Source organism: Hyperoodon ampullatus (genome assembly GCF_949752795.1).
Source record: "Hyperoodon ampullatus genome assembly, chromosome: 7".
NCBI classification, from domain to species: domain Eukaryota; kingdom Metazoa; phylum Chordata; class Mammalia; order Artiodactyla; family Ziphiidae; genus Hyperoodon; species Hyperoodon ampullatus.
In genome coordinates this window covers 95,161,770-95,185,053 of record NC_136920.1, presented here as the reverse complement: position 1 = coordinate 95,185,053, position 23,284 = coordinate 95,161,770, and the positions used below count along the sequence as shown (strand labels likewise).

At 54.0% G+C, this 23,284-nt stretch overlaps 3 protein-coding genes across 5 annotated transcripts; 1 reads left to right on the top strand and 2 right to left on the bottom strand.

Moving 5' to 3' along the window:
* Positions 1 to 8: 8 nt before the first annotated feature.
* H2AX (H2A.X variant histone) lies at positions 9 to 1,294 on the bottom strand (the record flags this gene model as incomplete). Its single annotated transcript, XM_079708060.1, has 1 exon — positions 9 to 1,294. One exon carries the CDS (start codon positions 1,292 to 1,294, stop codon positions 863 to 865), a length of 432 nt encoding a protein of 143 aa, XP_079564186.1. The 3' UTR covers positions 9 to 862.
* Positions 1,295 to 2,506: 1,212 nt separating this feature from the next.
* Positions 2,507 to 6,542, bottom strand: DPAGT1 (dolichyl-phosphate N-acetylglucosaminephosphotransferase 1; the record flags this gene model as incomplete). The annotated part of the gene is made up of 9 exons (XM_079709544.1): positions 2,507 to 2,631; positions 2,715 to 2,870; positions 3,038 to 3,125; positions 3,447 to 3,635; positions 4,005 to 4,089; positions 5,166 to 5,312; positions 5,558 to 5,771; positions 5,947 to 6,067; positions 6,382 to 6,542. The coding sequence occupies 9 exons, from the start codon at positions 6,540 to 6,542 to the stop codon at positions 2,566 to 2,568; spliced, it is 1,227 nt and encodes a 408-aa protein (XP_079565670.1). The 3' UTR covers positions 2,507 to 2,565.
* A 5,274-nt stretch (positions 6,543 to 11,816) lies between these two features.
* On the top strand, positions 11,817 to 19,643 carry C2CD2L (C2CD2 like; the record flags this gene model as incomplete). 3 transcript variants are annotated; one of them, XM_079708877.1, is made up of 14 exons in its annotated part: positions 11,817 to 12,170; positions 14,161 to 14,256; positions 14,636 to 14,755; positions 14,934 to 15,044; positions 15,133 to 15,249; positions 15,344 to 15,455; positions 15,598 to 15,706; positions 16,397 to 16,461; positions 16,552 to 16,679; positions 16,771 to 16,945; positions 17,673 to 17,774; positions 17,922 to 18,055; positions 18,143 to 18,428; positions 19,378 to 19,643. In XM_079708877.1, the coding sequence occupies 14 exons, from the start codon at positions 11,817 to 11,819 to the stop codon at positions 19,590 to 19,592; spliced, it is 2,124 nt and encodes a 707-aa protein (XP_079565003.1). In that variant the 3' UTR covers positions 19,593 to 19,643. The 3 variants fall into 3 exon arrangements, with proteins under 3 accessions (XP_079565003.1, XP_079565002.1, XP_079565004.1); XM_079708876.1 differs by having other exon boundaries at positions 17,919 to 18,055; XM_079708878.1 differs by lacking the exon at positions 14,934 to 15,044.
* Positions 19,644 to 23,284: the final 3,641 nt, after the last annotated feature.

Here is a 23,284-nt window from a genome sequence, read left to right as displayed (position 1 = left end):
CACACCTCATTGTTTAAAAAAGAAAACAATCCTTTAATAAACAAAATTAGTCCATCTGAAACTCCCCAATACCTAAAGTACTGTCTTGGATGGGTTAGCTGCAAAATTCCAGTTCCGAGGCCAACGGCGACTCAGTCCAGATGGGGATTAACGGACTAGTGCTGGTATCTAGGTGCTTGGCTTGCGGAGCGGACCCGCCGGGAGGGGCGCGGGTCCAGGGTCAGGACTCCCGCAGCCCCCACGCCGCCGGGACCCGACACCGCGGGAGATGCTCACGCCGCGAAGTGTGTCTTCCGGGACGCGCACAGGCCTGCGAGTGGAGACGGAGGGAGCGCGGACGTGCAAGGCTCGGGATCCGGCAGCAAAGGGCGTCCCGGGACAAGTGAAGTGACCGACTGACTCCGCCGCCGCCGCCGTCAACCGAGTCTCGTCCGGAGCACCGGGCTGGTGGCGAACGCGCGCGGCCCCGCCGGCGGCCGTCCGCACCGACTCACCTTCCCCGCCACGCGCCCCGGCCCTGCGTCAGCGCGGCCGGCCCAGCCTTCTAGAAGGTGCCGCGGCCTCCCTGCAGCCCATCAGCATTCGGGGGCCAGGCCGGCCGAGTCACGAGCTCGCTCCTGGCACCGAGCGGCGTTCAAACGGCCGCCCTCCGCCGAGCCACGGCTGGAGCGAGCCGCGCGGGGGAGGGGCAGGCCGCGCGGCGGCGGCGGCGGGGCCGCGGAGGGGGCGAGTGCGCTGCCGCCCGGCCCGGAGCCCGACGGGGCCCAGCTCTTTCCGTGAGCGTTGTGGTGGCCCTTAAAAGGGCCTTTGTGGTGGCGAGGGGAGGGGCCGGGCGGCGGCGGTGGCGGCGGCGCGGGCGCCCTCAGTACTCCTGCGAGGCCTGGGTGGCCTTCTTGCCGCCCGCGGGAGCCTTCGGCCCCACGGCGGCGCTGGTCTTCTTGGGCAGCAGTACGGCCTGGATGTTGGGCAGGACACCTCCCTGGGCGATCGTCACGCCGCCCAGCAGCTTGTTGAGCTCCTCGTCGTTGCGGATGGCCAGCTGCAGGTGGCGGGGGATGATCCGCGTCTTCTTGTTGTCGCGGGCCGCGTTGCCCGCCAGCTCCAGGATCTCGGCTGTGAGGTACTCGAGCACCGCCGCCAGATAGACCGGCGCGCCGGCGCCCACCCGCTCGGCGTAGTGTCCCTTCCGCAACAGCCGGTGCACGCGGCCCACGGGGAACTGGAGGCCCGCTCGCGACGAGCGCGACTTGGCCTTAGCGCGGGCCTTACCGCCTGTCTTGCCGCGGCCCGACATGCTGCGCGAGGTAGAGGAACGGAGAGGAGGGCTGCTCACGAGACTAAGGCACAGCCGTCCGCCGCAGTCCAACTGCTGCCGCGCGCGCCCAAGGGCCGCCCTTATAAGGCCCCAGGGCGCACCCCCGCGTCCTCCTGATTGGCTCTTTTCTCCAGTATCCGCCTCCGGTCGGCTGCGGTTAACCCTTCTATGACGCGCCTCAGCTGAGGGAACGCGCCCGCCGACTGGTCGAATTTGAAAACCTTTTGCCCGGGGAAAAGGCGAGGAGGAGCGGCAGCAAGCAGACAGCCAACCACTCCCGGGTGTAGCCAATCCAAGTGAAGCGCGCCAGATTTAAACCCTACAGCCCAGACCAGAGCCGGAAGACAAAGAGGGCGGAGTCTGAAGTCACGTCAAGAGCCTCAGGGAAGTCTGTGCGGGTCTAGGATTTTTAAAGGAAAGGGGTCAACATTACGGCTACCTCTTTCTCCCGTCCCAGGTCTGGTCACTCCCTCCTCCTGCCTGGCAAAGGGAGAGTGAAAAAGGGAAGGAATGAGACCCCCTGAAAGTCCAACCCCCTACCAGAGAACAGATAACGCCAATCTTATGGCCCTTTATGCCACCTGAGCAGCAGGATTTCCTATTTATTCAACATGTTCTGTCTGGTCTGTTCTTTCTGTTCCCTTCTTGCTAGGAGGGGCCGGATGTACTGAAAGAAAAAGGATGGGGCAGAGAGATAGGCATCCTCTCCGAGGAAATGCCTCCACCAACCCTCCCAGTCTACCCTAAAATGTCCTATATAGGAGATACACCTACAGGAACAACAAGAAAAAGACGACAGTTTATTGTCACCACTGGGAGCACAGGCCCCCCAGTCTGCTAAATCATCAGAATACTTAATTTATAGTCAAATGTCAAGTCACCTTCGAGCCTGTGTCCCTATCCCCAGCCAGGGTTCTATCCCCAGGCCCAACATATTTCTTGAGTGTCAGAGTTGTGGGTAATTGCATCAAAGCTACAGTATCCCACCTTAGGAGGCTGCAAAGATGGGACGGAGAGGGGGAGTGGCAAGTAGAAGAAAGCCATAGGCAAAGTCCAATCAATAGTCACTAGGGGGCAAGAACGGCCCAGGATGTCAATAATCACAGGGGAAAGGAAATGCTGAGGACAAAATCTGGAGGAGAATGAAGGGTGGGAGACGCCTGGGCCAGGAGGCAATCTTGGTCTAGAAGAGGTCGGCCTGAGTCAGGAAATCTGGAGGCTGTGAAGCATAGGACAGTGGATCAGCAGACTCAGACATCATAGAAGAGTCGGACAAGCTGGTACCGAATGGAGAAGGTGACAGCACTGCCCACGACCTGTAAGGAGAAATGAACTACAGTAAGAACCGCAGAGAAAGGGAGACAAGGAGATGTAAACCACATCACCAACAGCATTGCACCTGTAGCAGCAGCAGGAACAGGGTGAGGTTTCTCTCATGCATGGGCCCAAAGACTTTAAGTAGCAAGTTGATGAGGGTCATGTTGTTACACTCCGTGAAGGCACCATCCTCATTCTCACTCTGGCGCACTGTCACTAGCCGGAGGCCTTCTGCTACCTGGAGGGGTCAAAAGTGGAGAGAACTTCAGCTAATACCTACGCTTCAGGAATGGGGATCTGCTCAATGCTTCCAAACTCCCCTTGGGTGTGATTGTAGGCCTAGGTTCCCCATTCCCTGAATTCCGAATGGCAGCCTAGAGCCTTACCTCCTTGTTACCCTGTTACCTTTAGAATAAAGGTGCCCAAGAAAGAGAGGCTCTTGGTCTTGAACTTGGAATAGCTCATCTCCAGTTTGCCTGTCTTGGTATTGAGTCTGCAGGGGAAGACAGCTTCATGTGACTGGGCCACTACTCAAAGAACTCTCCTCCCTGTGATTCATTAATAGGAAGAGCACTGAATGTGGAGTCAAACACTCTGAGATCTATTTCTGGCTCTGCTGCTTGCTTCTGTGTGATCAGAGCTGCTGTGAACATTACATGAGATCGTGGAACTAAATGTGCTTTGTAACGTATAAAGGGCTAACCGCATGGCAAGAGTTAGCCCTTCTTTGGGCCCATTCCCTTTGCACAGCAAACGTCTAAGGCATCCCAAGGGAAAAAGCTATGATGTCCCTTTCAAGCCCCAAAGTGGCTACCTGGGCATACGGTGGCGAGGGCAGGGGATGATATGCAGGAGCTGAGGCAGTGAGTAGACGAAGTTGAACACCTGGGGCATGAAGAAGAGTAGCATGGTCTTGCTGAAGTGTCCCAAGATGCCCACCACGGCAAAGGTCATGCCAGCAAAGTAACAGAAGGTATCTCCCACAAACACCCGTGATGGGTACCTGTGTGGGGGAGAGGATCTGAGCCAGGGGCAAGAGGCATGAGCAATCCTTTCTCTCACATCACACACCCTGCTCACTGGGCTAGCCCTGACCCTAGTTCTGGCTCAGAGGACATTCCAGCTCTCCCAGCAACTCTCCAGGAAACAAGGCCCTGAATCCATCTATTCCTGGGGGCTCCACAGCACCTGCCCCCGGCTACAATTGGGTAGAGAATATTTAAGATTTAAGAATATTACCAAAAAGACCCAGAAAACACTCAATACAGAGATGCACAGGTTAAGCCTCTCCGTCAGGAGATGGGTCACAATGAGGAGGACCGTACTGGCCACAAATTCAAATAGCTGTCCCACTATCCACAGGCCTACTTACCAGTTATGGTAGAGCAATCCCAAGGTGGTGAAAAAAAAGGGTATCATGAAGTAGAGGGAAAAGACATGATCATCCCGATAATCACCTTTGGAAGCAGGGGAAAAAGAAAGAAGGAAACGTTGATAGCCACTTCCCCTGCACACCTGGGTCCTATTTTTGTCTGTCCCTGAGTTCTGTCCCAAGCTGTATCATCCACCTCTCTAAGTCCCAAGAACTCACTATTCCTTTTATGTCACCCACGCAGTTCCCAATATTTCACCTCTTTCATGAACCCTTCCTAAACTAGTTACTGTCTTACATTTGGTTTAGACCATTCAGACCTAGGTCTGAATGCCAGCTTTCCTTCCTAACTGTGTGACCTTGATCATGACACATTTAACTTCTCTGAGCCTCAGTTTCCTATCTGTGAAAAAAGGCTGATGAAAACACCTGCCACATAGAGCTGTTACAGAGTTTAAAGTGAGATCACATTTTTAAAGTGCTTTAATAAGTACTTATGGATGTCCATCAGCCGAAAACCACCAGAAACACGCCTGTAGACAAGGCTGGGTTTACTGACTTGAAACAAGAGAAACTCTGGAACCCACACACCCTGGGGAACCATGGGATGCCTCAGTAAGGAGGTGTTAGGAGGACTTTTTATAGAATTTGTTTTAAATAATTCTGGGGAGGATGCAAGGAGGCCGAGTTCTGCCCTGCACTGGGTGCTGTCAGCAGAGATAATGCTATGATTGGGCATCTTAATAATTTTTATCCAAGAAGTGAGAGGAACTGAGTTGTTATCGGAAGGAAGCAGCAAGCACTCGTGTTAGCTAGAAGGGGATCTTGGTCATTTTTGTGAGATGCACCATGTTCCTGTGGTTTTGTCTATGCTCAGACATGGTTACAGAGGGGTCTAGTTTTGGTCATACTCTATCAAGGTCACAGAGTGACCCTGTCTGATTTTGAGGTTTTATGAAGTTGTTTATGTTCAATAGGCGAAGACCATGGCCTACCTATTAGTGCCAATGCCGTTATAAATGACAAAGCTGCTATTTTCCTTTCTCACATTTAACAAATCTTAGTTTCTTTCTCACGTTTAACAAATTCCCCAAAGCCAGATATCAGGCAACTTCCTTAACACTCAGACTTCTCTTCTCTCCCTAGTCCAATTCCACCTACCTTCCAGCTCCACCAGGTTGAAGACGATAATGGAAGCAGAAATGACTAGCGACTGGCCAGCCTCTAGGCCATTAATTCCTGCTAGGATATTGATGGCATTAGTACAGAACACTGCCAGCAGCCCCATGTAGACATAGTACAGGATCCCTGGGGGGAGAAAACAGTAAGAGAAGTAATGCCACCTGTAGAATGAGAATTTAAGGATATTCTTCTGAGAAAAGTGGTGAGGATAGAGGATGGCATGAAAGGCCAACAAAAGGATCTAAGAAAACACAGGGACAAAACAGGGAGGAGAATGTGGAGCACCAGAAAGGATGCTCTGCTGGATATCTCACAGGGCAAGGGTGCCCTGAAGCAGGGGCCACAGGGGCAGAAGTGGCGGTGCTACTCACCCAAGTCCAGATGCAGGCCAAGAAGTGGGCGTAAGGGCTTCGGTACCACAATGGTCGTGTTGCCAAAGTTGGTGAAATAGACCATGAGGAGAGGTAGTGAGGCAGCTGTGGGCAGCAGCAGCTTATGGCGCCAGCGCAGATTCAGTACATCATCCGCGAAGCCCAGGAAAATCATGCAGCAGATGGCAAGAAGCGCACCTATCAGGGCCACAAACTGGGGAGGGCTCGGGCAGGTCATGGCTCCAGCCTACTCCCACTTCACAGTTCCCTTCAAGAATTCCCATCTTTTCTTTCGTTCTCAGCCCCTCCCCCCACACCCAAATAACCCCAACTCTCTCCAGTAGCTCCCAGTCCCAGCCACAGGCAGCAGCCCTCACTAACCCACTTACTTCATGGTGGGGGAAGGCTTTACACTGCTCCTCCACAAAGCAGTTCAGGAAAGGGAAAGGGATGAAGCAGAAGAGTATGATAAGGAAAACAGCACCGCTGATCACTCCCTGTGACTCTGGGCTGTGGCCCAGCAGCAAGCCGGGGGGAGGGGGAAGAGGAAAGGGGGCGTGGTCACTCACTAGGGCAAGCATCACCATAACCTGACTTGGGGGCGGGGAAGGGCAACACTACTGGAGTCCCAGATACACCCAAGGGTCCCACCTTCCCGCCTCCACCCCTTCCCCATTGCTAACCAGATCTGCCCTCCACCTCCCAGAGTCCCGGGCTGGCTGTTGGGTTAGCACTTCGTCTCCGCTCGCAGTCCAGCACTCCAGTCCCCGCCCCTGCCTGCCCACCCCTTCCCCACTGCCCCGGACCAGCGCGCGGCCCCTCACATTTGCTGCCGGCTGGATTTGTTGAGGTCCTGGCCGCAGAGCCGTGCGGCGATGAAGTGGCCACGGAAGGCAGGGATGAGGGTGAGTGTGGCTACAAGTCCCAGCAGCGAGCCGATCAAATTCACCAACAGCGGCATCGTTAGCTCCGGGAAGGCCCACATGGTGACCGGCCAGGGGGCCCGGTCGGCCCCCTCCTTAGCTAACGGGCAAGCTGGGCAGAAGCCCTGCGGCCCCAGCAGTAAGGAGTGGCCGCTCGCCACAGGCTGGATCTTCCCACACCACCCTGAGCGAAACCCAACAACTCTGACCTGAGCCGCCTTCCGGACTCCCCGAGCCTCTATGAAGCAACCTTGCCTCTGCCCCACTGCATCTGCCTGCCCACTGTTTCCACACGGATCTAGTTCGCAGAGCAACTGTCGTTGTGGAAGGCGGCGGCCATTTTTAATATGGGCATAAGAGTAGGGACAGAAGTGTGATTTTAAACTAAACCCTTTATTCGAGAGTTGAATCATCAAGAGGGGATTGGAAAAGCAATTAAAGAAGGACAAACAAAGGCGGATACTTTCCTAACATCATATTAAAGATGTACAGCCCAAAGCGGAAAAACTCCTTGCCCGGTTCCAAGATGAGCGCCTCCTTGTACCACGTGTCTGACGCCGCTTACTCTTCGTTCCACGTCAGGTTTAGCTCCGTCGGCCTTCGCTGGTCGCGTTTAAAGGGCCAATGCCCCGCGTTTACTCTGGGACGCCTCTGGAGACTGGAAGATGGCTACTGGAAGCAAGGGGCAGGGCAGGCGGGATGAGGATGTGGAGCAGCACCTGCTCAGTGTAGAAAACCTGTTGCTAACATAGTCAGCGTTGGGAAGGAAGCCAAGGTAAACACAACTCAGTTCCCCGAAACACAGCTACAATTTGGAAGATGATGTAAAATTTAAAGCGCGGACACTTGAAAAGCCCCTCCCACTTCATGTTTTTCCGTGTCATTGATCCAGCTACTTTTCCTTCATCATCCCACCCGCCTTCTGCCCCCGCAAGTAGCAGTTAGTTGCCGGGCAACACTGAGGGGGTACTTCAGCACTGAAGGGGCTGGGAGTACCCTCATGCCCTCAGGTCTTGGATTTAACCCCGTTCTTGACTTTCCTTGGTCCTGGATCATTGCACTGTGCCAGGCTCCCAGTCGGAGGAGGTGAAGCTGAGGCTTTGGAAAGAGCTAAGTAGGAGAACCAGACCCACAAGTGGCTGGCTTCCGGTAAGTGTGAGGAATTCCCAGGCAGGTTCTTCTCCAGGCTAGGTGCCTTTTGCTTGGCATCTGTTTCCTTGCAAATAACAGTTCACCAGCATCTCATTCTCTTTCACAGACACACAAGCTCTTAGGTGGCAAATGATTTCTAGTCCTCAGAGAAGAATTCATCACCAGGAAGTGCGGGAGATGACTGAAGTATGCTGACATTTTGTTCACTCTTGAATAAGGAGTCAGGGTCAGGTTGACTCCTTTTAGGCCAAAGATAGGCCCTCCTGTCTCTCAAAACCAGATTTGAAATGTCCTTTCTACTCGAAGGTGGCTCTAATTCACAACTCAAACCATGTATATAAAGTAATCCCAGTAATTACTTGATAGTAGTATTCCTCCAAAGTTTCAGTACTTATTATCCCACTGGTATTGTTTTTCTGTGTGTGTGTGTGTGTGTGTGCGTGTACCTGCACACGGGTGCATGAGTGTGCATCTGTGCCTCTTAGACTGTAAATTCCCTAGAGGCAAAGTGTTTTATGTTCCACAGTGTGTTCCTATGGGGCTAAGGACACACAGATATCTGTATACAAGGCATCATCACACATAATGAGTCTGGATCTGAAAGAGGTACAGAGGGCAATAGAAGCACATGGAGAGAGCAATTAATTGTGACCAGGGGAAGTGAGAGGACCTTGAGGAAGAGTAGTGTCTCTAAGGATTTCAGTAGGTGGCAAGAGTGGAAGGGCCTTCCAAACAGGGAAAGTGAGACGCCAGGAGCAGGTGGAAAGGAGGAGCTTGTCGGAGCCCCAGAGGAGGCAGCATTCAGTTATCTTGTTGCTCAGGAGCAGGCTGAGACTCCCTGGAGATCTGAGGGACAGTCTGTAACTACTTCCTGTTTTATTAGGAGGCCAATCCTAGTAACTCTTCCTTCCCAGCTTGGCATTGGGCACCTTTGTCTCTTTCTTCTCCAGAGATTTTTAGCCCTCCCCCACACACACCCCTGGAAGAGGGTAGGGGATACTTGTTCAAAAACAAGACACTGGGGCTTCATCATCCATGCATACATGTTACCATCAGAACATGGTTACTTGGATACTTGTCATATAATTTGAATATTTTTGTTCCCATGATGGTAAATGCCCAGTTGATTATCAGACTCACCAGGAGAAACAAACACACACATGACTTGGCCACACTTGAAATTTTGTGCCTGTCCTGGTACAAGTTGAAAGCATTTGCCTAAATGCTGAAGCTGGTCCTAGGACCCATGGATCAGGTGAGTTTCAGCTGGTTTCTTGGGCTGAGTAGACAAGGTCTGAGATGCACATCTCCTACTGGGGAGCTCTGAGTGCCTCCCAGTAAGCAAAGCTAATGCACTATTAAGGCTGATTGCCTGACAAAGACTGTCCCAGAAATGTTTCACAGTGCTGAAAAAGTCCATATGAGACAGCTTTGGAGAGTCTGGATCTATGACACTTTCAGGACCATATCTGTGGCTCTTTACAAGCAGCTGAGTTACTCTTTTACCATTTCTTCCCACCTCTCTCCTGTCAGTTTATCGAAAGTTGTTAGCTGATAGCAAGCCCCAAGATCTCCCATTCCACTTGGATGACATGAATGGGTTTTCAAAAGATGGAAACAATATAGAAATTCTCAGTGTTTACATGTATATTGGAATATTTTCTGTTAGACTTCTTAAAATTACAAAGAATTTGCTAACCCCTAGTATGTGCATGGGAAACTTTTAAGTACTGTGGGGACACAAAGTGATATAAATGCAATTGTTTTCCCCAAGGAGTCTACTTCATCATATTAAAGCACCTTGAGTCAATATGAGGGAAGAGAGAGGAGTAAGACAGGGTCTCCACTCTTAAGCAGCTTTCTGGTGAGTGGGGAAAACAGACATATAAATAACCAGCTAGGCTATAAGGCAGAATGAAATAAGTACAAGAGGTCTAGTAATAAGTGGATGGAAGATTGGGAGGACTAAGTAGAGAGACTAATATAAGACTGAATTGTGAAGCAGTATCTGGCAGCACAGGACCAAGTGCTCAGTGGAGGAGTTGAAGTAAACCCAACAACTCAGAGACCTGAGATGAACTCTGAAGAACCCTGAAAAGGGTTCTTGGGGGAAGAGGGTCTTCATAGTGAAACTGTACCTGGACAACTTTCCACATAACCTGCTCCCCTAGCCCTAGCTGCTCTGCCCACTGACAGCTTCCTTCTGTGTCCCTGAGTTCTCTCCTCCCTTCATTTCTTCTCCCCCCAAGATTAAAAACCCACACTCTAGGAATCTTCTATGGTTTTGGAGGTCCAGTGATAATGCATGGGCAGGGTCACAGCAAGGTTACCCCATCACCCTACCCCATTCCTTAGAGTGAAATCTGGGGATGCCCCAGGCTTTCCTACCACCTCCTGTGGCTCAGGCACCCTGTTGCTGACCTGCCAGGCTCTGCTTAGCTCTGCAACCCCGCACTTTATTTATTTTTATTTTTTATTTTTTTTGCGGTACGCGGGCCTCTCACTGCTGTGGCCTCTCCCGCTGCGGAGCACAGGCTCCAGACGCACAGGCTCAGCGGCCATGGCTCACGGGCCCAGCCGCTCCGCGGCACATGGGATCTTCCCGGACCGGGGCACGAACCCGTGTCCCCTGCATCGGCAGGCGGACTCCCAACCACCGTGCCACCAGGGAAGCCCAACCCCGCACTTTAGAAGACATTGTTTACTCCTATCTGCTCACTGCTCAGACTAACGACTGGATTTGGGAGAGAGATACTTAACGCCTCTCTGTTCACCTCTCTAAGGAAGGCCTGCCATATGTATGTGGAGAAAAAGGGCCTCTTGGGGAATGGGGATACCTTTGAATCCTTTTGTAGGATTTTCCTTCCCCTGCCTCCAGAAAGCAGTGACAAGCCTCTGTCCTATAGGGATGGAATTCATTCCCTTAAATCTAGGCAAAGGGGTGGATCCTGAGGCCAGAGTGTACCTATAACATAATTTTTGGGGTTCTTGCTGGGATGTCACATATTTGGATGGCAGGGTCTTCTGGCTGAATCTACTGATAGTCCAGTGCTGCATTGCCAGCTCCCTCCTCGTTGCCACCCCCCCTACACGTGCTCCATAGGCAGGAGCTGTTACTATGGAAATAAATTATTTTTAAAAACAGAAGCAGCCCCAGGCTTTGGAAATATCTCCAGAATAAACCCACACGAGCAAGGAGGTCAATAGGGTGTCCCTTGGTCCTGGCTCCAGAGGGAAGAGGATGGGGGTGGAGGAGGGGGTTCAATGTTCCATGTCCTATTCTCAACCTCTACCAGGTTCAGGTTCTGGTTCCTCTCGGGTCGGTATCAGCTGGACCTCTGCCAGTCACTTCTATCTAGGAGGGATGCTCTGCAGCTACATACCCAGGGCCTAGCTTCCGCCAGGACATAGGAACCAAGAAGCTGCTGAGCCTGGGAGTGTTGGGATAAGGGGTTGATGCTATCCACAGGGGTCACCTCCTTTTTAACCCCACAGGCGTCCAAACTATGGAAAGCTAAGGAACGTAGGGGAAAGCAGAGGCGTCATCTCAGGTGAGTGAAATTACTCTTGCTTACTGTCGCCTTGAGCTCGGGGGAGCAGGAGTACCCCCGATTCCAGGATGGGGCGGGGTAGTTAAAGATCCCGCCTATTTCCAACCCTAGAACCTCCTCCGCTCTCCGCTCCTCCTCCCACCCTCTTCTAGCGCTGGAACGCCGGGCTCTCTAAGCCCCGCCCGCCTCGGGTGCGGCTCCTTTAAGGCCGGATGGGGGCGGGGGGGCCGGCCGTGTTGTCAGTGTCAGCTCTGCGCACGCAGCCCTCCTGGAGCCGGTGCCGGCCTGCGAGCCCCAGCGTCCCCACAGACGAGTCCCCGCCCGGGTCCGACGGGGCCCCCGCCGTGGGAGGAGTCGGGCGCTGGCCGGCGACTAACCCGGGTTGGACTGCCGGACCAACCGAGGAGGGCCCCGGACTCCGGAGAGAGGGATCCCGGCGTCGCGACCCCCCAGGAACCTCCTCTCCTCGATCTGTGGCACCCACTAGTCCCGGGCACCCAGCCCCGGAGAGCCCCGATCCCGCGCGCCCAGCCCCGGGGGAGCCCGCCCCCGCCCCGCGGCCCGCCCGGGCCATGCTCCCCCGGGGCAGCGGCTGAGCCCGAGCCGGAACCGGGACCTGAGCCCGCGCGGAGCATGGATCCAGACTGGGGGCAGCGGGACGTGGGCTGGGCGGCCCTGCTGGTCCTCTTCGCCGCCTCGCTGCTTACGGTGTTGGGCTGGCTGCTGCAGTATGCCCGGGGCTTGTGGCTGGCGCGGGCCCGCGGGGGCCGGGGCCCGGGACCCGCCTTAGCTGCCGAGCCCGCCGGCTCCCTGCGGGAGCTGGGCGCTTGGCGCTCGCTGCTGAGGCTGCGGGCGACTCGGGCCGGCGCCCCTGAGAAGCCAGGCGTCCGGGGCCTCCTGGCGTCGCTCTTCGCCTTCAAGTCTTTCCGGGAGAACTGGCAGCGGGCGTGGGTGCGAGCGTTGAACGAGCAGGCCTGCAGGGATGGGGTGAGTTGGACAGGAGGACTTAGGTGGTCCCGTCACTCAGCCTTTTCTTCTAGAGGAGGGACTGCTCAGGCCAAGAGGCACGTATGGGGGTGGGGAGCAACTGGGGAACCCTATGGCCTCTCTTTTCCTCTGGGATCAGAGAAAAGGGTGCAAGTGAGGCTGGAGGTTGTAGAAATCCGGCTGTGTCCCAAATCCTCTATTCTTGCGGTCTAGGTACTCTCTGGCTCCAGACCAGTGCACAACTTGCTGTTCTCATAGCAACGCTAATCCCTGTGCCCCAGGGCACTTCCGCCCAGCCTGGGTGCTGGTTGTGTGTGTGTGGCTTGGGTGGGGGGGGGCGCTGCTGGGGGTTAGAAGGGAGACATGTGCACCTGTGGAAGGAATTTGCCTGGTCCTCATGCCACCACACCCAGTCAGCACTTCATGCCCCAGATCCCTGGTGTGATCAGGCAGGTCTCCGGGGAGCCTGAATTCCCCCCCACCCCATCCCTCAGTAATTTCATTGCTGCAGTCTTAACACGTCCTTCTCCATGCTCCCTGCAGTGTCTGTGTTGAGGGAAAGGTATTCAGGTGGAAAGGAGATTGACAATCCATGCCCCGCCCAGTAGATGAGCCTAGAGCTGCCCCTTGAGGGTCAGTCACAGACTAACCCAGCCTACTTCCTCCCACTGCACCATGGGCAGCTGGCCTCCCAGGAAGTGGGGCAGGAAGCGTGGTCATAAGACTGAGGTGGAGTGGGAAGTGGAGACCTCCCTCTCTTGGGGTCCACACTCATCTTGGCCCTCGCAGTCTATTAGTCCCTGGCTCAGAGGGTTCTCCATTTCCAGCCACCACTAGTCTGAGGGTTTTACTCCACTAGCTCCCCAGATGCCTGGAAACAGAAGTGGCCACGCAAGAAATTGCTCTGCTTCCTCTGCCCAGCTGAACTGAAGGCCAGATGGCATCTGTCAGTCTATGCCTTGAACTAAACCCTCCACCCAGCTCTCCCTGTACCTTGTCCCTGGGTCAGGACTGACTCCCCAGGACAGCTGACTCAGCTGGACATTAGCCTCCCTTGCAGGGGGTGGGGAGACTGGCGTTCCCAGCAATCATCTCCCTTGGCCTGGCTTTTGAACAAGACCGCTACAGTAGCAGAGAAGTTGGCTTTCCCTGGTTTGCCAGGCAAATGAGCCCTGTGGATTTGTTTCCTCCCATCCCAAGACCCAAGGAGGAGCTGCCAGCTCAGTCTGTGCCCCTTCCTCAATTCTTCCCATCCTGCTCTCTGGATGGGGCTGCAGCAGTTGGTTTCCACTGCTGTGGAAGAATTAGGAAGCTCTTACAACACCTAAGCTAAGCAGCTTTCTGCTCCCTAAAGCCACCCTGCTGTCTGCCTTGAGGAATTAGCCAAGTCTCTGGCCCTTGAGCCCTCTGAGCTTGCTTTTCTTCCCAGTTCCTCTGGTAAAGTTCCCCAAGGCCATGCTGAGCTAGTCTTCATCTCCAAGAATATGGATAGAGTCATACTCTTATGCCTCTACATCCTATTTATCTGGAGGAAGGTTTAGCTCTTGTCTGGAATAAGGGGCCCTACTGCTTTCATCCTTAGCTCAGCTGTGTCTCTCTCTGCCCAGCTACGATATGCAGGTGGCACCAACACCTTTATTATTTTTTTTCTATGCACACCTTTCTTCCAGGGTAGGGCGGGGACGAAGAGGAAGGTGGGGGAGAAGAGGGAGGCTCCTGGCATTCCAGGGGAAGTCTAGGGTCTTCAGCTCAAGGTGATGTGGTCTCTGAGGCGGTCTAGCTTCCCAGCTCTCCCTAGCAGCTGCAGGCCCCGGAGAGGCGGACTTCAGGGGGAACACTTGCTGTCCTAAAGCGCTGAGCCAAGGAGGGGCCAGAAGCCAGCCTGCAGCTGAGGCCTCCGCAGTGCCAGGGCCTAGCCAGCAACTGAGTAGGCCAGCCCTGTGGGGGGCAGCTCCAGAGACCTGATCCTATGTCCACGTTACTCCCTTAGAGCTCCATCCAAATCGCCTTTGAGGAGGTGCCCCAACTCCCACCCAAAGCCAGCATCAGTCATGTGACCTGCACAGACCAATCAGAGCGCACCATGGTAAGGGTCTGATGGGGCACTGCCTTCTTTAGGGCTGGAGTGGGGGCTGATCCTGAGTTCCCTTTAGTCTGAGCGTTCTTAACCTGAAGTCTTTGAATGCCTTAGGGATCCCAGGATTGGTTTCAGGAGGTCTGAAAATCCCACTAAAGTTACATGCAAACTGTAGTACATGTGTGCATATTTGCATTTTTCTGGAGAGAGGAGTCTTTGGCTTTTATCATTCTTTTATGGGCTTATGACCCCCAAAAGGTGATTCCCAAGGAAAACCGAAGTGGAGAGGGGTCTGCGGAACCGTTGTCGGGCAGGACAGGGCAGGGCCCAGTTGAGCGCCCTTCCTCCGTGCGTGACCCTCCTTGCCTCCGTGCCTCGCCTGTCTCAGGTGCTGCATTGCCAGCTCTCTGCTGAGGAGGTGATGTTTCCAGTCTCTGTGACCCAGCAGTCCCCCGCTGCCGTCTCCATGGAGACCTACCACGTCACTCTGACACTGCCACCAACACAGGTGGAGGAGGATGTGGGAAACTGAGTTGGGCAGGGGGCGGGCCGTTCAGTTGCCTCAGCCTTTTCAGTTCGGTTCCTCTCTAAGACAGAATTTGGGAAGGGAGGGTCCTGGGCTGGGGGTTGGGAGTAGTTGGAGGAGTGGGGCAAGTCAACCCAGTCCCTTTGTCCCTTGTCCCCAGTTGGAAGTCAACCTGGAGGAAATCCCTGGCGAGGGCCTGCTTGTATCCTGGGCCTTCACGGATCGCCCAGATCTCAGGCTGACAGTGCTTCCCAAGCTGCAGAACAGAGAGGTAAGGGGGCAGGGCTGGGAGAGAAGCGACAGAACAGGGAGGGGGAGGCGGAGCTGGGGGCCTCACCTCCTTGTTCTCCGCCCTGCAGAGAGGTGAGGAGCAAGTAGAGCTCTCCACTATCGAGGAGCTGATCGAGGACTCCATAGTCAGCACCCAGCCAGCTATGATGGTCAACCTCAGGGCTTGCTCTGCCCCTGGGGGCCTGGTGAGTAGGTGCTCGAAGCAGATAGTTTGCATGCATACTGTCCCCAGGGTACTGTGTCGGGATTCTTGCTCTTTTTACCTCCTTCTGCTCTTAGGTACCCAGTGAGAAGCCACCTATGGTGCCCCAAGCCCAGCCAGCCATCCCCAGACCTACCCGGTTATTCCTAAGGCAGCTTCGAGCATCTCACCTGGGACGTGAGCTGGAAGGTGAGAGCCAGAAGCTTCTGGGGGACTGCCGAGGCTATGGTTGCAGGTGCTCCTGGCACCCCTGCCAAGGGCATGGCCTCTCTGCTCCTCAGTGGCCTCTCAGCTTGGAACTGAGCGTTTTCAAATTTCCGGCTCCCCACAGGCACTGGGGAAGTGTGCTGTGTAGCTGAGCTCGACAACCCCATGCAACAGAAGTGGACCAAGCCCATGAGGGCTGGGCCTGAGGTGGAGTGGAGCGAGGACCTGGCACTGTAAGGAGTGACTCCCCAGCCCCCACCCTTGCTCCCATGGCTGGACTGGGGATCAGAGCCTTCCAGCAGAGCCCTGGCATGAATCAGCTCTGTTTTCAGTAAACCTTGGTGTGAGCCTCTACTGTCTGCCAGGCCCTTGCCTAGTCCAGATATAACCAAGATACACCCCCGCCCTGAGTTGATCACAGGCTAGAAGCAGAGAGAGACAGGTGTACGTAAAGAAGATGGTATAAGTGCTCCAGTCCAGGTTTACACAAAGTGCTGTGGAAGTGCTTAGATGGGGGAGCTTAATTCCCATAGGTTAAGGATCAGAGTAGGCTTCACGGAGGAGGTGGCACTTAAATCACACCTTCGAGCAAGAGTAGGATTTTAACGGAGTGTTAGAGAAAAGCGTTCATGGCAGAGGGAACAGCTCGAGTAAAGGAAAAAGAGAGTTATTTGCCGTAGAGGGAGACTGCGAAGGCAGGATGGGGCAGGAGCATGGAGGATTTGAATGCCCAGCTGAGTAGTACGGTCCGTGCTCAGCCCCGTCCCATTCTCTTGGGAAGAGACCATATTTGGAGGATGATTGCAGTGCCTGTTCTATCTTATTTGCCTCCATCTCTCTCTGTCTCTGGCCTGTGATCGACTCAAGGGTGGATTCAGTTTGCTAATCTTCCCCCTCCCTGCCCCACCTCTTCTTGGCCACAGGGATCTGGGGCCCCAGAGCCGGGAGCTGATCCTCAAAGTGCTGAGGAGTAGCAGCTGTGGAGACAGTGAGTATGGGGCAGGAAGGAGCACCTCTGGGTGGGTGCTGAGCAGGGCCTGGTCATGGCCCCAGCTCACAGTGCCACCCCTTTCCCCAGCTGAATTCTTGGGCCAGGCCACAGTGTCTGTGGCCTCCCCTTCCCGACCACTGTCCCGAAGACAGGTGTGCCCACTCACCCCTGGGCCAGGGAAAGCCCTGGGGCAGGCAGCCACCATGGCAGTAGAGGTGAGAAGCTGCCCCCTGGGGGGAGGGGGGAGGACACGGGGGAAGACCAGTCTCTGAGGCCCTGCCTCTTTCCGCTTCCACCCCTCGGCAGCTTCAGTATGAGGAGGGCTCCCCCCGGAACCTGGGCACTCCCACCCCCTCCACTCCACGCCCCAGCATCACACCTACCAAGAAGATTGAGCTTGACCGGACCATCATGCCCGATGGCACCATTGTCACCACAGTCACCACCGTCCAGTCCCGGCCCCGGGTAGATGGCAAATTAGGTAAAGAGGAGGAGCCTGGGAGCCCAGCTCTAGCCAGGGGCCCCAGACTGCAGATCCGTGGCCGGACAGGGAAAGGGCAAGGAAAGCCCTAGTTCCGACTCTCCCTGTTTTCCGCCCACATCTTCCTCATTGTCTTTGACTCTCTCAGACGTTCCCTTGCGTCCCCCCATTTCCCTAACCAGTCCTCTCCCTCTTCAATCCTGGATCTACCAGCCCCTCCTACAGTATTCTCACACTTCCACCTCCCCAAGTTCCCCTCTGTCGTTTCACACGTCTCTCCCCTTCCCTTTTCCCAGCCCCAGCTGCCCAATTGCCTCTCCCTCGCCCCTCAACCTCCAGCACCCTGTGGGACCCTCCAACAAACCCAGTGGGCTCCCTGGCAACTCTCCCACTCCCAGGGGCCCTCCGTGACATTTCTCCCATCCCTAGGGGTCCCATGGAATTCCCCCTACCTCCACTGGACCCCTTTGCCATCTCTGCACACTCAGTATTTCCATGGCATCTCTCTGTGCCCTTGGTGGGCCCCATGGCACTTTCCCACGCTCCCATTGGTTCCTGTGGTGTCTTTTTGTCCCCATGGCATCTTCTTAGTCACCCCTGTGATTAATCATCCCTTAGTCATCCCTACCCTCTGAGTCAACCAAAGTCTGCATCTCAATAAAGACGGTAGGGGGTGGGGGCCACTCTAAAGCACCTCCCAGCTCACTGACCCTCCCCCACCCACCAGACTCCCCCTCCCGCTCCCCGTCCAAGGTGGAGGTGACCGAGAAGACAACAACTGTGCTGAGCGAGAGCGGTGGCCCCAGCAGTACCTCCCACAGCAGCAGCCGTGAGTAGGGAATCGGGAAGTGTGAGTGGTGGTTGGCACCTGGGCCCCAGACTCAAAAACCATTTTGGGTGGGGCACAGGAGTTCAGGTCCAAGAAGGAGCTGGGGAGGAGTCAGGCTAGCCATCCCCTGTATCCATCATCCAGCAGGGGAGAGCCACCTTTCCAACGGCTTGGACCCTGTAGCAGAGACAGCCATTCGCCAGCTGACTGAGCCCAGTGGGCGGGCAGCCAAGAAGACACCCACCAAGCGTAGCACACTCATCATCTCCGGTGTTTCCAAGGTAACAGGGCTCTGGGGAGAGGAGCTGGGCTAGGGAAAGAGCCCTCATTGGTCACTCCTGACCATTAAAACTTGTCCCTCCTGCCAGGTGCCCATTGCTCAGGACGAGTTGGCACTATCCCTGGGCTATGCGGCATCCCTGGAAGCCTCAATGCAGGATGATGCAGGGCCCAGTGGAGGTCCCTCTTCACCTCCCTCAGACCCACCAGCCATGTCCCCGGGACCCCTAGATGCCCTCTCCAGTCCCACGAGTGTCCAGGAAGCAGATGAGACAACACGTTCGGACATTTCTGAGAGGCCCTCTGTGGATGATGTTGAGTCGGAAACAGGGTCTACTGGTGCGCTGGAAACCCGCAGCCTCAAGGATCACAAAGGTGGGGAGATATTGGCAGCCCCCCGTCTTCTTTTATACCCAGTATCATCACCTGGGTCCCACTGGACACTAAGGGACATAGGAGCCTCGGGCCAATCTCCTCCTTCCTCCCCTAAGGGATCCCAGAGTTCCCAGCCTGTTTCAGCCAAGCTTGAGTAGAGAGGGGGGACTTGATGTCTGGAGTCTTGGCTTGGATCTAACAGGCTTGGGTGATAAGAAGAGATGTGAAAATATTTCCTTTTACCTCCCTTTTTCTTTCTTCTTGGATCTAAGCGCATATCCTCCTTCCTTTATTCTCGCCCCCCACCCTTTCCTTTCATTCTTAACTCTCTCCCCTAGGAGAATAAGAATTCCCACCCCAGGCAACCCTAGGAGTACCCCTCTAGCAGTGACACAGTCTGTGCACAGCTGTGGTATTTCTAATTTCTCGGGTTCAAGGGCTTGCCCCAGACGTCCACATCCCTCTGCCAGTGAGTCTATCACTCACGAGTGTATATATAACTATTTATGATTTAAGCCTGCATCACTTCTTGGGATAATGAGAGTCCTAAGTCCGAAGCCTGCCGTGTAAGCACCCTTCTCATTACATTCGTCCTGAATTTACCTCTTTGAAGTTTTCCAGACACACTGCTTCCTGCTCACAGCCTGGAATTTGGTCAGCAAGTCAGCATCAACCCGCTTTGTCCCTTCATGGCTTTTAGGAACACCCTTTGCTCCGCCTTTGTCTTTCCATAGTGAAGAGGCCCAATCATCAATCTGTCCTCATGGAGCAGCCAGCCCCGTGACATTCCACCTCAGGGGCGGAATCCCACAAGCATCACCATGTTTTCCTCAGGAAGGATAAAGGGCATGTTTGTTCTGTTCCGCATCTTGGACCCCTTCATGCTTGTCCTTCCTCTGCTCCCCTCGGGGCCCCTCTCTCTGCCTCAGCCTCCCCTCTCTCCTCACAGTGAGCTTCCTGCGCAGTGGCACTAAGCTCATCTTCCGCCGGAGGCCTCGTCAGAAGGAAGCCGGTCTGAGCCAATCACACGATGACCTCTCCAACACGACGGCGGCCACACCCAGCGTCCGAAAGAAGGCTGGCAGCTTTTCTCGCCGTCTTATCAAGCGCTTTTCCTTCAAATCCAAACCCAAGGCCAATGGCAACCCCAGCCCCCAGCTCTGAGGGCCCTGCTCACCTCCTGAGCTAGGAGAGGGCAGGCGTCCTCTCAGCCCCTTCCCCACATTCCCTTCCATTCCCCTTCCTGGATTCCCAGTAGCCTGGGCCAGGGAAGCCCTCTGGGTTCCAGGAAGCCCTGTCCACCCTGGGCTGTGGGGCTAGTTGGAAGGGGACTTGCAACGGGAAGCACGTGAGAGGTGGACACCCGTTGCTGAGGACATAGAGGAGGGAGCGGGAGGCCCGGAGAAAGAGGAGGCTCTGTCCTGGCGCACGTGGGCATTCATCGGACCCGCTGGCCTGCTGTGGGCACTGGCCCCTCAGAGGAGTCCCGGGGTGTTCGGCTCCTCAGCTGATCCTTCCTCCCTTATTTATTCTCTTTTCTATTTATATGTGTGGTCCTGGACCCTCAGTGAACAGGTAATAGAGGGCATCTCTCCCAGGTGACCCTTCCTCCCTATCCCAGGAGGGTAGGCAATTCCCTTTCGGATGGGGCGCCCTCACCTCCCTCAGGTCCCCACTCCGACCAGCACCAATGTCTGCCTCTGAGGACACTGACAGCTCATAGAAAGCCCGGCCGGTGCCCGGGATGGGGGGCAGGTACTCCCCACCTCCCTGCCTCCCCTTCTGCTCCTCATGCCTCCCTCCCCCTTTGTTACCGTTTTTGTACTTGATGCCTTCTCTGTGAGCAGTGGCTCTGTTGGAAGGAGGGAGCCAGGAGCCTGATGGGAAGCCTTCCCCCGAGAGGTGGCTTTAGGGGCTTCATTTACAGAGTGTGTGATGATGGAGCAGCAGCAGAGCTGCACCTCTGTGTAGTGGGAGATGATGATGTCCATTGCTGTGTGATGGCCTGGAATTTAATTTATTAAAGTCAAATTGGAGTTTATAAACTGGACAACTGGTCATCCTTTGACAGGCGAATGGGCAGCGAGGCTGTGGTGTTGGAGTGGGAGGATCAGAGACAGGGCCCAGATGGTGAGATGGGGTTGGTGACACATACATTGGGTCTACGAAGTTCCTGCAGGGAGGAAGGGACATGTAGAGAGAGGATGGGAGAATGAGCATCTTTGAAGGGTGAAGTTGTAGCAAAAGTGTCAATCAGAAAAATAAGTCCATCAGCTAGTACGGGCATCTTCATTCCCCTTCCTTGAACAGGCTGCTCCTTCTAGAATATAGGAGAGTCCAGAGCACAGCCTCTGGATCCAGACTGCCTGGATTTGAGTCCCAGCTCCACTAATTATCTTTGTGACCTTGGGCAAGATATGTAAACTTAGAGCACCTCACTTTTCTCATCTGTAAAGTGGGGACTGTGATAAAAGTAACTATCATTTGGTTGTGGGTTAGAACTTGCCTGGCATACAGTCGGTGCTGAATAAGTGTGAGCTGTTGCCTCAGAAGAGACGGATTGGGAGGGGGAAGTCTTATAAGGGTTTCGTCATAATAAAAAGTCTTTCACTCCTAAATGTGGGCAAATTTCAGGGAGTGATGGATACTAGCAAACTCTAGGACGCTGGTTCCTGTTCTCTGGGATCTTACACAGGACTTGAAACAGATAAGCTGCTGCAGGATGTCAGAGAGAGCACTCGACCAGGAACAGAAAACCTGGGTGTACCACAGACTCAGCAAGTGACCTTGAGAAGTCCGCTTCTGCTTTCTGAACCTTAACTTCCTCATCTCTAAAATGAAGGGTGGCCTAGATAATCATCCAGGTCACTCACTTCCAGCCTTGCCATTCTGACTAACCTATATCACAGGGGGCTTCAGGGCACCTGCCTTTGGCTAGGCAGCTTGGAGTTGTTCATTTTCCCCATGCTCCTGTCCGCGCTAGTCACAGAATAATGGAATATTTAGAAAGGGTGGCAGAATATGGATGTTTGGTTAATTTGCATATATTGGTATGCTAAATTCTAGGTCCTCAAAACTCAGAGATTTATCAAGCTACTTCCCCTGATCTAAGAAATACAACTCTTAATAGTTCACAGAGGAGCAGTTTGTTTACCAATATGACAAGACGGCCAAACACACTGAACTCGAAATTTCACAAGAAACTATTGTTGATGGGAGGGCAGGTATTCAGATTCCTACTAGACCTGTGGATTGAGCTGATGGTAACTGGAAGATGTACTCAGTTTCTAGGGTGAACTGCTCTGAACTCAATGCAATCACATATTTAGTAGTGACAAAGAGCCTGATCACATTTCAAAAATAGGGATTTAAAAAAATGAACGCAAAAGAAACGCAAAACATAACCTAATTCACTTTATACTTTCAGAAGAGATCCACAGTTTTTGATGAGTATGAATTATGCTTTAAGATTTTCTGGCAGCTTTTTTTTTTTTTGCGGTACGCGGGCCTCTCACTGTTGTGGCCTCTCCCGCGGAGCACAGGCTCCGGATGTGCAGGCTCAGCGGCCGTGGCTCACGGGCCTGGCCGCTCTGAGGCATGTGGGATCTTCCCGGACCGGGGCACAAACCCGTGTCCCCTGCATTGGCAGGTGGACTCTCAACCACTGCGCCACCAGGGAAGCCCTGCTATTTTTAATGGCATCTTTAAGTTCATTTTATTTATGTTGAACATGTAAGGTGTTTTCTGATTATATAAATTATATAGGTTTAGGTTAGAAAATATAACACAGTAAATATCAATCCCAATGAACTTTACTAAGGTACATAATTTTTAAACAAAATGTCTTGGACCCTTACTGAGTTTCAGCCACTAGGCTAAACAATGGGGTTATAAACGTGAAAAACACACGCAATCCCTGCCCTCTCTCACTGAACTGAGTCTAGTGCAGAATGCAGACACGTAAACAGGCAAATACAATACCGCATGATAGAGCTGTAATGGGGAAATGCAGGAAAGGGATGTCCAGGAAAAAGAAGCATCTTCGTTGAGACCAGAAGAGTGAGTAGGAATCAAACATATGTGGGAAGGGGAGAAAGGGAAGATTATTCCAGGCAGAGGAAACAGCAAATACAAGGCAGGGGAGGAAAGGCGGCTAGGTGTGGTGGAGAAACTGAAAGAAATGTGGGGGCTGGAGAGCAGAGAGTGAGTTCGAGAAGCACTCAAGACACGGTGGAGAGAAGTATGCAGGACCCAGATGCTGAACAGTCTAGAAAGCCTCAGTATGGTTTGGGGCTTTGTCCTGAGGACAACAGAATGACTTTGAGTGTTTAAAGCAGGGTGGTGGTTTGATCAGATTTGCTCTTTGTAAGGATCACTTGAGAGCTCCGTCGAGAATGGTTTGGAAGGAAGTAGGAGTGCCCGCAGTGGAACCAGTTAGGTCAGTGTACACATCCGGGATGGACGTTGTTAATGGACTAGAGAGGGGGCGGCGAACATCAAGAACATCAAGAACGGGGGATGAACATGAGAGATCCTGTATTTAAGGGGGTAGCATTTACAGAACTTGGCAATGGATTGGATGCGACGTGTGAGGGAGGAATCAGCCATGACCGCCAGGTTTCTGACTTGAAGGAGTTATTCACTGAGCCTGGTGACACAGGAGGTGAGGTGTAGGGTAAAGAGAAGATGGCACAAGGAATACTGATACTTAAGAAACAGGAAGATTAAGAAGGTGAAGGACCCCCAGTTTGGGCTGAGCGGGGCTTGCTGTGCTGGGCACTGAGCCTCGCATGCCTCCTCCTCCGCCTCCTCCACGTGTTCCTCGGCCTCCTCCACCTGTTCCTCCACCTGTTCCT